The sequence below is a fragment of the Fusarium flagelliforme genome (assembly GCF_020744385.1).
Source record: "Fusarium flagelliforme strain FIESC 12 MPI-CAGE-AA-0113 chromosome Unknown B0J16scaffold_5, whole genome shotgun sequence".
NCBI lineage: Eukaryota > Fungi > Ascomycota > Sordariomycetes > Hypocreales > Nectriaceae > Fusarium > Fusarium flagelliforme.
In genome coordinates, this window is record NW_025763507.1 from 949,336 (window position 1) to 962,881 (window position 13,546).

At 48.1% G+C, this 13,546-nt stretch overlaps 4 protein-coding genes across 4 annotated transcripts; 2 read left to right on the plus strand and 2 right to left on the minus strand.

The window, feature by feature from the left end:
• Positions 1 to 1,165: 1,165 nt before the first annotated feature.
• On the minus strand, positions 1,166 to 2,535 carry B0J16DRAFT_149887 (uncharacterized protein). The gene is made up of 2 exons (XM_046122036.1): positions 1,577 to 2,535; positions 1,166 to 1,523 (listed from the first exon to the last, which is right to left on the minus strand). Exons 1-2 carry the CDS (start codon positions 2,521 to 2,523, stop codon positions 1,349 to 1,351), a joined length of 1,122 nt encoding a protein of 373 aa, XP_045981042.1. The 5' UTR covers positions 2,524 to 2,535; the 3' UTR covers positions 1,166 to 1,348.
• Positions 2,536 to 3,939: 1,404 nt separating this feature from the next.
• Positions 3,940 to 7,035, plus strand: B0J16DRAFT_343957 (fungal-specific transcription factor domain-containing protein). The gene is made up of 5 exons (XM_046128135.1): positions 3,940 to 4,598; positions 4,652 to 4,709; positions 4,779 to 6,034; positions 6,083 to 6,294; positions 6,344 to 7,035. The coding sequence occupies exons 1-5, from the start codon at positions 4,354 to 4,356 to the stop codon at positions 6,664 to 6,666; spliced, it is 2,094 nt and encodes a 697-aa protein (XP_045981043.1). The 5' UTR covers positions 3,940 to 4,353; the 3' UTR covers positions 6,667 to 7,035.
• A 725-nt stretch (positions 7,036 to 7,760) lies between these two features.
• On the plus strand, positions 7,761 to 10,137 carry B0J16DRAFT_356507 (P-loop containing nucleoside triphosphate hydrolase protein; the record flags this gene model as incomplete). The annotated part of the gene is made up of 4 exons (XM_046129476.1): positions 7,761 to 7,871; positions 7,927 to 8,172; positions 8,224 to 9,363; positions 9,412 to 10,137. 4 exons carry the CDS (start codon positions 7,761 to 7,763, stop codon positions 10,135 to 10,137), a joined length of 2,223 nt encoding a protein of 740 aa, XP_045981044.1.
• Positions 10,138 to 10,690: 553 nt separating this feature from the next.
• B0J16DRAFT_149918 (major facilitator superfamily domain-containing protein) lies at positions 10,691 to 13,405 on the minus strand. The gene is made up of 6 exons (XM_046122037.1): positions 13,033 to 13,405; positions 12,739 to 12,970; positions 12,534 to 12,666; positions 12,434 to 12,483; positions 11,835 to 12,327; positions 10,691 to 11,785 (listed from the first exon to the last, which is right to left on the minus strand). The coding sequence occupies exons 1-6, from the start codon at positions 13,211 to 13,213 to the stop codon at positions 10,730 to 10,732; spliced, it is 2,145 nt and encodes a 714-aa protein (XP_045981045.1). The 5' UTR covers positions 13,214 to 13,405; the 3' UTR covers positions 10,691 to 10,729.
• Positions 13,406 to 13,546: the final 141 nt, after the last annotated feature.

Genomic DNA, 13,546 nt, shown 5'->3' on the forward strand with positions numbered 1-13,546 from the left:
AGAGTGAATGACTCGTGACTCTTGATGCCAACCCCGTCGCCACGAGGATGGTCTCAGGGCTAACCGAGACAACTACAAAATGTCTTTTGTAAATGTCAAATATGACTTGAAGATGTCTCGGGCCTCAGTATGCAGACTAGTCTATAGCTTAGACTATACGAGCATTGGCAAAGCAAGTAAGACTGACCAAGTCTGCGCCAAGGTCAACGCCAAGTATTTCGCTTGGCAAAACATACAGCCTGTCATGTTGCTATTTCTGCTCTATCAGCTGTCACATCAAGAGAATGTAGGTGATGTTCCTAATTGGGCATGATCTTATCTTGACTCGGTCGTTCCGACAAACACACCATGAATTACGCACAGATCCTTCTTAGCAGAGACCATCAGAGTAGAATACAGTCAATTGAAGACGCTTTCAACACCTCTGTACCGAATGAATGTCGGTCATATGAACTCTTTCCATAAGGAATTATTACAAAAATGACAGCCGATTCTGTGGACTTATCCATGGGATCTGCTTGGCCTTGACAAACAGGTCAAGCTAAAGAGAAGCTCGACACTCACCTAGCATTCACTGCTTACTATTGTGTGAAGATCACTCTTGAGCCCAAGTGAGAATGTCTAGACTTCTAGACATGATGCGAAATATGACTGAGCAATTATACAGGTGTGACATGACAACTATCGGCCGGTATAGTCTGCCTACAGCGGCCTTCAGTTCTCGCCAGTTTCATTGAAGTCATGACAGCGATTTGTAAGCGCGAAAGGCATGCGGGATAGTCGGTAAATCGTAGAACTCTGCAAATATGACATTGCCGAGATCCCGGCTTGTCCGACTGAATCCAAGACACGCGAAGCTACATATACTCAAATATATTAAAACGACTAGGTTATACCCCGTATATAGTTCTTAAGACGATCCAGCATATTGGACCCTGGAGTTCCACAAAGCTCACCGTCAAGAACCTTGATCCTGGTCGTTATCTCAGGTCGCATTCAAGCATAAGTTGGGGCTACCACCAGGTGGGCAGCGACGATAGTGAAACCTTATTCCCTTTTTGTTGGTCATATAATGCATCCCTGCCAACAATTGTCACACGAGATAATTATCTCATGAATATTGGTATCTGATTTTGTGTGAACAGAACATCTGAATAGGTGAGAATGACATCCGTGGGTGGCACAGCAGTTTCATGTTTGAAACAGTGAGATTTATTGGGTAAGTTCTCTATCTACATATCGGCAATCCAAGATCTCGATCGGACCCTTCGGGATTTTCCCTCTCTGTAGGCGACCTAGCCTGCAAATCCTGACAATGTCTGCCTCCCAACTGGCCACCATCCAGTTACTAACTGAGGGTATCCCCGAAGGATTCATTAATGGTGCATCCCGACTCCATAGCAATGTACAACCTGCTTCCTATAGTCGACTTGCCTGCAAAGAGCTGACGGAACTCTCTTCCAGTCCGGTCCAAGAGATCTTCTTCGAATATCCGCCACTTGCGAGGTCTTTCGTCATACTTCCTAGCTTATAGTTAATATCTACATATGGGACAGAGACAATGTATAATAGTTACCTCTTTCTTATTCTGAAGTTTACAATAGCTTCGCCGTGGGATTTCTGGCCTTCTACAGCCACTGCATGGATGTAGCCTTGTGCAGCTTGCTCGAGAGACTTGCCTACAAGAGCGCTCGCAGCCCTAGTCGCAAAATGAAGCCACGGCATATGCTCTATCGCGTTATAGAGCTGAGTATCTCTGACTGACCAGTCGCAAACGGCATTGACGATGACTTTGTTAGGGCTGACATTACGGGAGAGGTCGTACAGAACGATATGCAGAAGGCTTCTGGGGATTATGAACCGATCTCGCCAGAATTCGACGGTGCTGTCTTTCGTTTTTTGTAGTCGAACGAGGCTGTCCATAGACTCCCATGTCGGTGGGTCATATGGATTTTCGTCGTGGGGGGAAGCAATGCTCGTACTGGCGACGGTCAGCCGTCCAGGGACCCCCTTTGGAGAGCGCTTCCGGAGCACGGGGACGAAAAGCCTGGCGAGGAGAGCTGTTGAGAGGTAGTTAACCTGGAACATTATCTCGTGCTCTGTGTAAGCCGCTTGATATACATCAGCTTGCAAAGTGCCGGCGTTGAGAATGACCATATCAAGCCGCTTTAGGTCCTTGAGCGCACGTTCAGCGAAAGTAATAACTGAGTCATACGACTCCATTTCCAGCTCCCAGACCTGGATATCAGCCCGAGGATACAGAATTCGAAGAGAGGCAGCTACATCTTCGCCCTTCTTTTGTGTTCGTGCGCTCATGATGAGTTGGGACACGCCGTGAGAGAGGAGGGATCGACATGTCTGTAGACCTACGCCGCTGGTTGTGCCAGTTACGAGAGCTGTTGTGCCATTGAGGTTGATGTCTGAGGGAGAGTAAGGGTGTCGGTAGGCTCGGCTGAAAAGGCGGAGCCACAGACCTGGTTTCTTTGGCTTGGGCAGGAGTGGAATTTTGGACTGGTCCTTCATGATGAGTGTTATTTATTGATGGTCATAGAAAGGAAGAGAGGAAGATGGAGAGGTTTTGTGCAAAGTTGAGTAGAAATAAAAGCTGTATTAGAAGTTTTCATCTTACGTTGCCTTTGGAGTTTACAAATGATAGAGTTTTGATAGATCTATAATAACTGGCAAAGCAAGCCTTTTTTGGAATTACTTTACAGGACTGAACAAAGCGATAGTCCATAGGGCAATCCTTCAAACTTAGATAGTGGTAAGATACTCGCTGGCTTGACAAACACATGCCTATAGCACCAAGGCCATCTTTCTTTGATATAATCCACTACTACCTTACTCTTGGAGGTTTAAAAAACGTCCATGAACTAGAAAAGAATGAAAACATGTGAAATTACAGCAAAATATCCTCATTTGCTATGTAATTTTGTCGAAATATTGCGACTAAGTTCTGAATTGGCATAACTCAAAGTGAAGCCATCACGATATCAAGGCAACATTTCTTTACGCCCCTCTTGTCTCTTAACTTTATATGACCAACAATCCGATGGATATAGATTATCCCGGCCCAGGTCATAAGAATCACGATACATAATTACTGCCATTTTTGAAAAGTCCATTTTAGGATCCGACTGCATGTGGTGTGTACTCCACCTGCCGTATGGAGGAAAATGGGTGACATGTAAAAAGCTGTTGATACGCCGGACGAAAGACGGGAATGAGAGTTACATAAAGATTTTCCTGGCGTCACGTCACTGGGTCTGGAACCGGGTCTGGGTCTTGGTCACGGGGAGCTCGGCCACAGGGTGTCAGAAGAATTGATCACCGAAAGCACAAGAGACGAAATAATCTGGTCATCTTATGTCGGCTTAGGCTATCATTTAGGCTACTTTATTTCTGTACCCTAAGTCTTAGCGAACATTTCTTCTGTTACCCACTTAGCTCGGCCTCTAAATCGTCGATTAGTTTAGTGGGCGGAAGTCGGAGGATGAGAGAGGCCGGGCGATGGGCCGAGATTTTACTTTACTTTACAGCGTGTCGCGTGTAGAAGCACGGGGAGTTTCTAGGGCATATGATTCGTGCAATTCTAAACTTCTGAGATCATCAATTATGTCAGACATGATCATAGTATTGAACAACTCATACAGTCTCAAACAATCAGTAGTTTTGAGCTTTCAGTACGTAATTTTCAGACCCTTGTGCTGGATGTCGGGGCCATCGGGGAGGTCGGGGAGTTGTTGAGGCCCTTGATGGAGCCGGTCACTCGCAACGCCAATGAATGTAGCCGATGACCGACGGCCGAACTGTCATGAGAAGAGTATCCATAAATTTTGAGGTGCCCGCTGTAATTCATGTACAGTACGTAGGTAGTGGAGGGTTTTGCAACACTAAACCAACTTCAAGACCCTGATCTGGGGTGCATCATAGAGGCATATCACTTGTAAGCAATAGGAGACATGCTTTGAATTGCTACTCCTTCCATTCCTATCAGTGTCATCATTCGTCATTGATCACGTGTCCACATGTGCTATCGCTCCTCCATCAATTCCCCGATGGCCCGATACCCGTTCACCAGAAAATCTCCACTTGAACACTCTTAAACCACACAACAGCTACCGACAACCGCACAAAAATGGCCACCCCGGTGGCCGTCTTAGACCAACCCGCGGGACATGCCTCGTAAGGTCAAGCCCAAGTCAAGGGGGGGAAAAGCCAACCTGACTCAAAGATAGAGAGAGTCTAAAATTTGACCTGACCTGACCTGACCACCTCTACCTCTACCTGCTGAACGATCTGTTCAGCCTTTCTGTGAATCCTTTGATCGTATATTTTCTGTATCTCAAGAGCATGACACGGACAAAGTCTTCGCCTCCCGCGTCCGGACCCTCGGCCTCTGCGACTGCGACGCGCCGACAGGCTTCCGCAAGACCTGGAAAGGCGAGATCCCTCGCTTGTCGACAATGTCGCGATCGTAAAATTCGCTGCGACGGCGCTCGTCCTGTTTGCGATTCGTGTTCCAGACGAGGTCTTTGTGCGGAACAATGCATTTACCCCGAAATTGAGCACGAAGGGTCTATCGCTTCGTCGCGCAGGTGAGTAACTTTAAAGAACTCAACCATGTAGATAGAGATTGACTTCGTAATAGCTATATCCGCGCCCTCCAAAAGCGAGTTCAGGAACTTGAAGAAAAGGAAAGGCAATTGGTAAGTCTTTTTATGCCAAGTACCTTGCTCGTGTCTTTCACTCGTAGTTCATTTACTTATATGTCGCAGGAGCTTGTCGCTCATGGCCACGATGGTTTCGCCGCTACTACGCCTGCACATGACGAATGGAGGAAACATTCTACATCTCCCAGCGTGGCATCAGAGCGTATGACACGACCACCGAGACCTTCTGATCATGCTCTTCCGCCAATTCAAGCCGATTCTGGCTATCCTCTCCCCAGTTTCCCTATCAGAGCTGGTTCGCTGCCTATGGTTCATGAACCAGCCAGCTACTACTCGCGCCCACACCATCCCATGGGTGCTAGCCCGCCTTTGACCGACGATCTTGAAGATGCCGCTCCTGTCAAGCCTTCGTCTTTCGGTTCCTACTCCTCCAACGTCAAGGCTGCTTTAATGCTCCAGAAGATTACCCTTCCACCAACAGACCTGATGGACGAGCTACTAGCCGAGTACTTCAACATTGACTGGATCACGATGCCTATTGTCCACCGTCCATCTTTCTACCAACGCTACCATCGACTCATCGCTGTAGCCAACTCCCGCTATCGTCGCGATATCCCTCTCGAAGAAGCAACCGAACTCGCTGCCACTTACTCCCTCCTACTCGGCATGCTGGCAATCGGTCAGCTAGCCAAATCTGCGACCACCGAATCGAACGAGTCTCATCTGAACCACGCCTACGAATTCCACCAGCAAGCCAAGACGCTGCTTCTCGTCGATCTTTTATCCGTAGCTTCTCTTCCTGTAGTGCAGGCATTGGTTGTTCACACTCGGTTCTTACGACGGGCGGGTGCAACTCAGGATAGTTGGATGTTGACAGGAATGGCTTATCGACTTGCAGAGGGTCTTATGCTTCATGTTGATCTACCAGGAAAGGCGCAGGCGGAAATTGAGGAGCGAAGAAGGACATGGTGTGCTTGTGCTCTACTTGTTAGAATGCAAAACTCTTCCGAAAGCCAAAACCCAACATTTGGCACTTTGCCCCAAGAAATTGACGACGAATATCTTGAGGTTTATGCCAATAACATTGACAGAACACAGCCTTGCGATACCCCTTCAAAGTTATCTTTCTTCAACCAAACTCTGAAACTAGCGGACAACGTTCTGCAGCCTATTCACGATACCTACTTCAGCTCAACCTGCAACACCAAAGAGGCCATCCCAGACATCCTATCCACTGCACTCAAGCTCGATTGTGAGCTAGAGGAATGGCATGCTGCTTTGCCTGAGCATCTTCATGTGAAGTTTCCTTGCACCCAGCCCGAAGCAGTCTTTCGTCGCCAGGCTACTCTACTGCGCATGAGGTATATTCGCCCCCTTTCCATTTACACAATGGCTCTAACAGGAACTAGATATCTTGAGGCCAAGGCATTAATCCCTCGGGCTGCTATCATGAAGCTCATCAGCAGTAATGCAACTCAACCAGCTTCCCTTATCGCAAAATCCATGGTCGCAGGATTGTTCGAGTCTTGCTACGCTGCAAGTGTCGAACTGGAGGATATAATGGCACGCGAAAAGAGGCTCATCACTTTTGACGGGCCCCCTGAGAGTCACTCTGCCATCGGTAAGTTTGCAACACTCTAGCCAAAGTACTTTTACTAACTCCAATGCAGCTCTTGGCATAGTCGGCATGACTCTCACCGTCCTGGTTCAACACCCTCTCTTCAGAGAAACAATCACCAACCCCGTCCTCATAACCGACGAAGCAAGACGCTGTCTCGCCACAGCAAAGCAGTACACCAACACCAACACAAATCATCCACTATCCGAGCGCTTCGTCCATGCCCTCGAATCAGCCTTGCAGCCTTCATCCCCTCGCGACACATTGGACCAGACCCCCGTGGAGATGGCCTTGCTTGAGGCCTGGTATATGAAGAGGCAGGACCTTGTTTCTGCCTGCGGTATGCCTGTTACGGAAATTGTTTCTTTGTGGTGATTTGGATACCCAGTGTAGTATTGATGGATACCCTATATAGTATGGAAAGGAAAGGGAGAGGATTTGGCGTTTGTTTTAGCGAGATACCCAAGCATGAAGTCAATTGAATGATTATGTTGATCTCTGTCTTGACTCATCGAGTTGTGCTTTTCTGGTTACCTCCGGTGTTGGCTGTGTAGTTCTAGTTGCCTCTCATGTTGGTGATGTCGGTTGCCTAGTTGCAGGGGGTCGTGTTGGTCTGAAACGCAGCGGCCCGGTTGGAATGCGCCTTGCATGTACCAGTTATAGTTAGCTTTGGTCTAATGATTCTCGATTCGTTGAATTACTCATTATCGTAGAAAGTTCTGGTCTTTGCGCGGCCGCTTGCTGGTATCTTTGAAGTGGTAGGCCTCCGACTTCAAACTCTGCTGGCAGGACGATAGAGTCAACCCATCATCGAGCTGCCAAATATTAAATCAGGAATGCGCTAAACTACCCAAACTCATAGGCTATATGTCCAACAACATACCCATGCAATATGCTGAGTTGTTCTGATCCTACTGGATTTCCCAGTACATTGGTGATGTAAGTAATGTCGGTTTCCATTCCATGTGTTAGGATTTTAGAAAAGTTGACCGCTGAGAGAATAATAGACGACATAACTAGTTATCCCTGTTGCTTCAAGCCTTATAAAATCTCTCTGCTACCCAGTAGTCATGCATCTGCCCAGCCGGGTAGTTACATGAGGGTAGAAGTAGAAAAATGCGGTCTGTCACAGCCTTCCAACAAAGTACATGGCGATGTATCAGATAGCCCGCTTGAAAATGGATAACTGCGTCAATCTAATTCGTAAGGCAACAGGCTTGGTGGCGGGCCTCCAGCAGCAAGCACGTAACCGCCAGCCCATGTTTGCTCATGAGCCACCTTGATTCACCTCCATCAGGACCTCAAGTGAATTGACTGGATCATGTATAAGTACCAAGTCTACCTTTTTCTTCGAATACACCCTTTCCCCCTTCTCAACGCGTCACAGCAGACTCGATACATCCTACTGCGCACAGAAAACGAAAACTTCACAACTGGCACTTTTACTCATGACAAAGTCAGTTGCAGAGATGACAGCCAAGACAGATAAGTCGGGCGAGGGTCTCGCCAACCGAACCCTCCTCGACAAGATGGACAAGCTTCGAGAGCTTGGTATCTCTGACATGGTTCCTCTTCCTCAGGTAAGTATGAACTCCCTTGCAATACATCTAGCAGTGGTGGTAATCGTTTGAACAGATGGTTGTAGTCGGCGACCAGAGTGCGGGAAAGTCGAGTGTCCTCGAATCCCTCACTGGCTTCCACTTCCCCCGAGATGTAACTCTTTGTACTCGCCATGCCACAGAGATCATCTGCCGCCGCGAGGAAACTTCAGAAATTGTCATCTCTATCCATGCCGTTGATGCCGATGAGGAAGAAGCCAAGTCCTTTCGTCGTACTGTTAAGAACCTCGACGCAAAGGAGTTCGGTCAGATCTTCAAGGATGTAAGTCTCCTTTACCTGATCCGTCTTTCATTACTAACTAAACAAAAAAAGGCAGCTAAAGTCATGGGCATCGAAGCTGACTCTAACGGCAACACGAGCGGCTCAGCCTTCAGTCGTGACGTTCTCCGTGTTGAAATCAGCGGACCGAACGAGGATCACTTAACAGTGATTGATGTCCCTGGCATGTTTGAGAACGAAACGCCTGGAATGACAACCAAGGCCGACATTGAACTCGTTAAAGGTATGGTCAAGCGATACATCAACGAGTCGCGAACCATCATCCTTGCTGTTGTCCCCTGCAACGGAGATATCGCCAACCAAAAGATCTTGACCTACGCCAAGGAGGCTGACCCTGAAGGCAAGAGAACACTCGGTGTCCTTACCAAGCCTGATCTGGCTGTTGAGGAGGCTACCAAGAGCGTTGTTGTCGACCTTGTACTTGGAAAGCGTCGTGATCTTCAGCTCGGTTATTGCGTCGTCAAAAACCGGGGCGCAGACGATACCTCTTCTAGCCCAGAAGATCGCAACCTCCAGGAGAGAAGCTTCTTCGCGCAAGCTCCCTGGACCAAACTTCCTGCTGATCGTGTCGGAATTCCCGCTCTCAAGATACGTCTTGGGCAACTTCTCATGGATCGCACCAAGAGCGAGTTTCCCAAAGTTCGAGCCGAACTTGGCACCAAGCTCAAAGAGTGCGATGGTCTCCTCAAAGACATGGGCCAATCGCGCAGCACTGAAGCAGAGCAGCGTATCTACCTCGGTAACGTCGCGGCCCAGTTCGCACAAATCAAGAACTATGGTCTTGACGCTTACTACACGCGCCATAAGATTTTCGAGAACAAGGAGCTCAAACTCATCACTCGCATTCGGGAGATTAACGAGGGCTTCGGAAAGGTTCTCTACGAAAAGGGACACACGCGGAGCTTCTTTGAGTCGAGCAAAGAGGGCGTGCCAACGACAGACATAGAAGAACAAACATTGGGTGAATACCTTCTTTATCGCAATCAGGAACAAGACGTTGAGAGAGGAGACCTTTACAATGAGACGACTTTCACTATTCCTTTACTGGGTGAAGATGACTTGGAAGATGGTATTCTCTATGATGCCTACTATTGCCCCAGGCCTCAAAAAGAGGATATCATGACCTATATTGAGAAAGAGTACTTGACCTCGCGAGGTTACGAGATTGGAACGGTAAGCTTGCTTCGATTTGATACATACGACAAAGCTGACATCATCTAGTTCAGTGGTGAAATGGTTCCTATCACGTTCAAGGAGCAATCGAAGAAATGGCGTCCCATGGCTCAGGCTCACGTTTCCAATGCGATCCTCATCGTTCATCATTTCATTCGCACCGTTCTGGATTCCTGTTGCGCCCATTCTTCGATTCGTGATCAGCTCTGGGATTACCTTCTTGAAGATCTCCAAAAGCGCTACCGTCGTGCCGTCGACCATGTCGAGTTCCTGCTTGAGGTGGAGTTCGAGGGGAAGAGCATTACGTACAACCCTAACTTCAGTGACTCTCTCAGCAGTCTCAAGTTAGCCCATGTTAAAGATCTTGGCCAAGAAGTTGAAACTATGCTGGACCTCCACCGCGTCAACAGCTACAACAAACATTACGACCCAGCAGAGGCAGCTACCACGGCGCGTGAAATGATCGAAAAGCGACTCAACAACGAAACTACTCTGCAAAGCACCCGCCGAGATATCCACAATGTTCTTTACACCTTCTACGAAAATGCACGCGGTCGCTTTGTAGATGTTGTCTGTCAGCAAGTCATTGATCATTTCCTCCTTCACGCCTCTGATGGTCCTCTCGCTGTCCTTTCTGAAAAGGTTGCTCTCCAGATGACTGCCGACCAGCTTGAGGCCATTGCAGGCGAAGACATGCTCAGCAAAGATCGTCGCGAGAAGCTGACTCGCGACATCGCCAACTTGAAGGAGGCTCTCAAGGTTCTTCGTGGTTAAGACTGGTACCAGAAAGGGTTTTAATGCAAGACGGTTAGAGTAGGTATACAGGCTTGCTTTTCGTGAAACGGGAAGTGTATTCGAACAGACGAAAACTGGATCGAGTTGTAGACAAGAAGTGTAGAGAATAGAACTGATAGATATCACCCTATCTACCTGTGATTCCAAATCTGGAGACTGGTGATGATGACCTGCAAGCGCAAGACATACGAGACCAATTACAATGATTGATGTAATGTGATCATGCCATCCAACTCGCAATTGTATACATGCTTTGATCAAAAGTAGTCATCAGTTGCTCTGAGAGTGCAACAATGTGCTGTTTCATCATGTACGCCCTGATTGCTCGACAGTTATAAAAAAAAAAAAAAGAGTCAAATAGAGAGTGCAAATGTCTGGAGATTCTTTATTCGTTATTCATTCGTACAAGTTGCAGACATTTCTGCCTGCAAGTCTCCTACTGCCGACGTTAAATGCGACATATTTCCTAAATCAAACATCTAAGGTATCATAGTCTAAATTTCATTAATCCACCAACGCCTGTAATATGCCAATCATGTATGACCAACACCGTTTTTGTCCTTTCAGAACATCATTTTAGAAGACTGCCGACATCCTGCAGCTGAACGGAGTTCAACAGTGGAGGCGGCCCTCCTCGATCTATTCGCCCCCATCCAGCTCCCCAGCTTGGTGGCGGAGGTGGAGGAGGACTACTTGCTGTAGCAGGTGCAGGTGCCCCTGCTGGGAATATGTCGTCCTCTACCGTACCCGAGCTTCGAGTGCTGAGGGCAATATCTGTACCACTGCTCGACTTGGCCTTGCGATGTCTCCTCCAGAGACGGGGCTTTCGCAGTCGAGATGTTTCCGCCATGAGCTCGGGCGATGTCATGATGCCAACACGGTCGCTCTTTCGGAATTGGCCCATTCTAGACCTGGGATACGAAAATCCTGCAGGCTGACCACCATGGAAAGGATTCCATGCCCTGAGTTTAGGTGATCCAAGACTTATACTGCCATTACATCCCGAGTTATAGCTCGTTCGAGGCTCACCAGAAAGCTCCTCCAAAGTCATGCCCTTAGTCTCAGGGATCAACAGCGAGGTGAAAGTGCCGAAGAGCATGAAGAGGGCAAAGAGTTGAAGCAAACGGTTGAGGTTCGGTGTGCACTCTGTATCCTTGCAGTCCTCCGCGGCTCCTTGACGCACCATAGGGATGCTGATAACTTGAGCAACGATAGCACCGATCTTGCCCATAGCAGCGCTAATTCCATGTCCAGTGGAGCGATATCGAGTCGGGAAACATTCGCCGGGAACGATAAACGTGGTCGTATTCGGGCCAGCGTTAAAGAGGAACTGGCCGATGATGTATAGTGCGAGCAAGCCTCCTTGGCTTAGGTTGTTGTACGCAAAACCAAGAATGCAGAAGAGAATGGTGAGCAAAAGAAAGCCAACGACTTGCAATGGCTTGCGGCCGAATGTGTCAACGGTGAGAATCGCCATCCAGTAGCCAGGGAGTGAGCCAGCACAAGTCAAGATGATCATTCCCACCGCTTGGTTGTGAAGTTTGTCGAAAAGGTTGTTCCCCGAACCATAGCCAACGGCATGGAGCACAAAAGTGTTATTAAGTCCGAGACCGTAGAACGCGAGATCCTTCAGAAAGGTTAGCTAGACTGGAGACAAGTTTTCCAAGGCGACCTACCAAGAAGAACCAAGAGAGAGTTGTGCCCAGAAGCATCTTGAAGTTGTTCCATTGGCGGAAGAAAGCAATAAGGTCGGACCAGGACGCACGAGGTACGTTGAGGCCGCGTCCAGATTGACGCTTAGATCTGACCTGATGAACAACATCGAAAGACCCCTTGGACTTGCTTGCTACGTATGCTTTGATATCGGCATCGGCTTTTTCGACGTCGTGTTCAACATCGAATGTATATCGAGGGGTTTCGGGAATAGTAATGCGGTAGTAGAGAGCCGCACAGGCAGGAATCGCGCCTACTCCAACAATGATTCTCCATGCTCGGTCGGCAGCCAATCGACACTCGAAACCGCATTGACTTTCGTCGAGAGCGCCGACAAAAGCTTCCTTAAAGGCAACGGTTGTAATCAGAGCAACGATAGCAGCCGCAACTTGTCCAAGGCCCTGCATAGAAAAGACAGCAGCAACCATAGCGCCGCGCCACCTTGTCGGTGCGAACCTAGTGGGATCCCAGTCAGCTCCGTTCAATACAGGTGTTTTGAGGTTTGGTGCAAACTAGACCCCAGCCACAAAACTTTCTTGACAACAAACAAGACTCAACTTACTCAGATGTAATAACACTGGATAGCGGATAGTCGCCACCGATTCCAATGCCCTGGATTCCAGTCAGTGAATGCTGTCTGAAAACGGTTTCCAAAAGCTTACCATAATGATGCGCCAAAAGATCAGGAGCCCAGTCGACCCCATAGCAGGGCTCGATGAGATGAGAGCGCAGCAAAGGGTAGCCATGATGATGATGGCCAGTTCCACACCGTACATACGTCGACGACCAAAACCACTGATGAGTTGTCAGCACATTGTTGTCCATTCCGAGGATGAACTCCGTCAATAAGAATAGAGGGGTACTAACTCTGCCAGCCATCCAAATACAATCATGCCTACTACAATTCCAGCACTGGTGGAGGCTTTAAAGGCTTGGTTGACTCGATCAGGAAGGTAGCCATCGTTACCGCTGAACCCGTTTTGAGGGTTCGGATCTCCCCAGAAAACAACTCCGAGGAGGACTGTAATAAGATTGATGGCAAAGATATCGTAAGAGTCTAGGAAGAAACCAACACCTGCTACTAAAACAGCACGGATATCTGATAGATGGTCAGTAAATACATATAAAGCGGTGCTATATCGACTCAGGGTCGTCACATACGGTATGCGCCAAAAGGAACCTTGTCGATCTCAGACAAGGCAAGACGGCGGCGAAGATTTGGGTCAGGAATATGAGAGAAATCGTTAAAGAAGTTGTGAAAAGCCCTGTTGCCGCCCCAAGTTCGATCCTGCTGAGAGCCGGTCGCAGGCTCGGGGAGTATGTCGTCGTCGTAGTCTGGCATTTTGAAGTTTATGGTGAAGGAATATCGGGAGCGATGATATCTGTAATCGACGACATGGGTTGTTTGGGATGAGAATATGTCGAGATGAGTTTCGCGATACTGATCTCCACCTCTTCGGGCGCTGTTCCGTTGAGATCAGGAATGCATAGGAACCAAGATTCCGCTATGTCGATAATTTTCGATAATTACTCCAACTCTTCCCAAGTATATCCAATTTGATGTTTTTCACTTCTTTCTCCTCAAATCGTGGTTCGCTAAAACGATAGTTGAGTGCCCAATTGATTCAGTCCACGGGGATAGGCGTTTGAGGTGGCTGGAGTCCAGTATCGACAC

Bases quoted from the DNA above. Each gene is read 5' to 3' on its own strand.
- B0J16DRAFT_343957 (XM_046128135.1), top strand. From the start codon at position 4,354: ATGACACGGACAAAGTCTTCGCCTCCCGCGTCCGGACCCTCGGCCTCT. The intron at 4,599-4,651 runs GTGAGTAACTTT...ACTTCGTAATAG, and splicing joins TCTATCGCTTCGTCGCGCAG to CTATATCCGCGCCCTCCAAA. The intron at 6,035-6,082 runs GTATATTCGCCC...AACAGGAACTAG, and splicing joins GCTACTCTACTGCGCATGAG to ATATCTTGAGGCCAAGGCAT.
- B0J16DRAFT_149918 (XM_046122037.1), bottom strand. From the start codon at position 13,213: ATGCCAGACTACGACGACGACATACTCCCCGAGCCTGCGACCGGCTCT. The intron at 12,971-13,032 runs GTATGTGACGAC...ACCATCTATCAG, and splicing joins GGTTCCTTTTGGCGCATACC to ATATCCGTGCTGTTTTAGTA. The intron at 12,328-12,433 runs GTAAGTTGAGTC...GGATCCCACTAG, and splicing joins TCCAGTGTTATTACATCTGA to GTTCGCACCGACAAGGTGGC.
- B0J16DRAFT_149887 (XM_046122036.1), bottom strand. From the start codon at position 2,523: ATGAAGGACCAGTCCAAAATTCCACTCCTGCCCAAGCCAAAGAAACCA. The intron at 1,524-1,576 runs GTAACTATTATA...ACTATAAGCTAG, and splicing joins AACTTCAGAATAAGAAAGAG to GAAGTATGACGAAAGACCTC.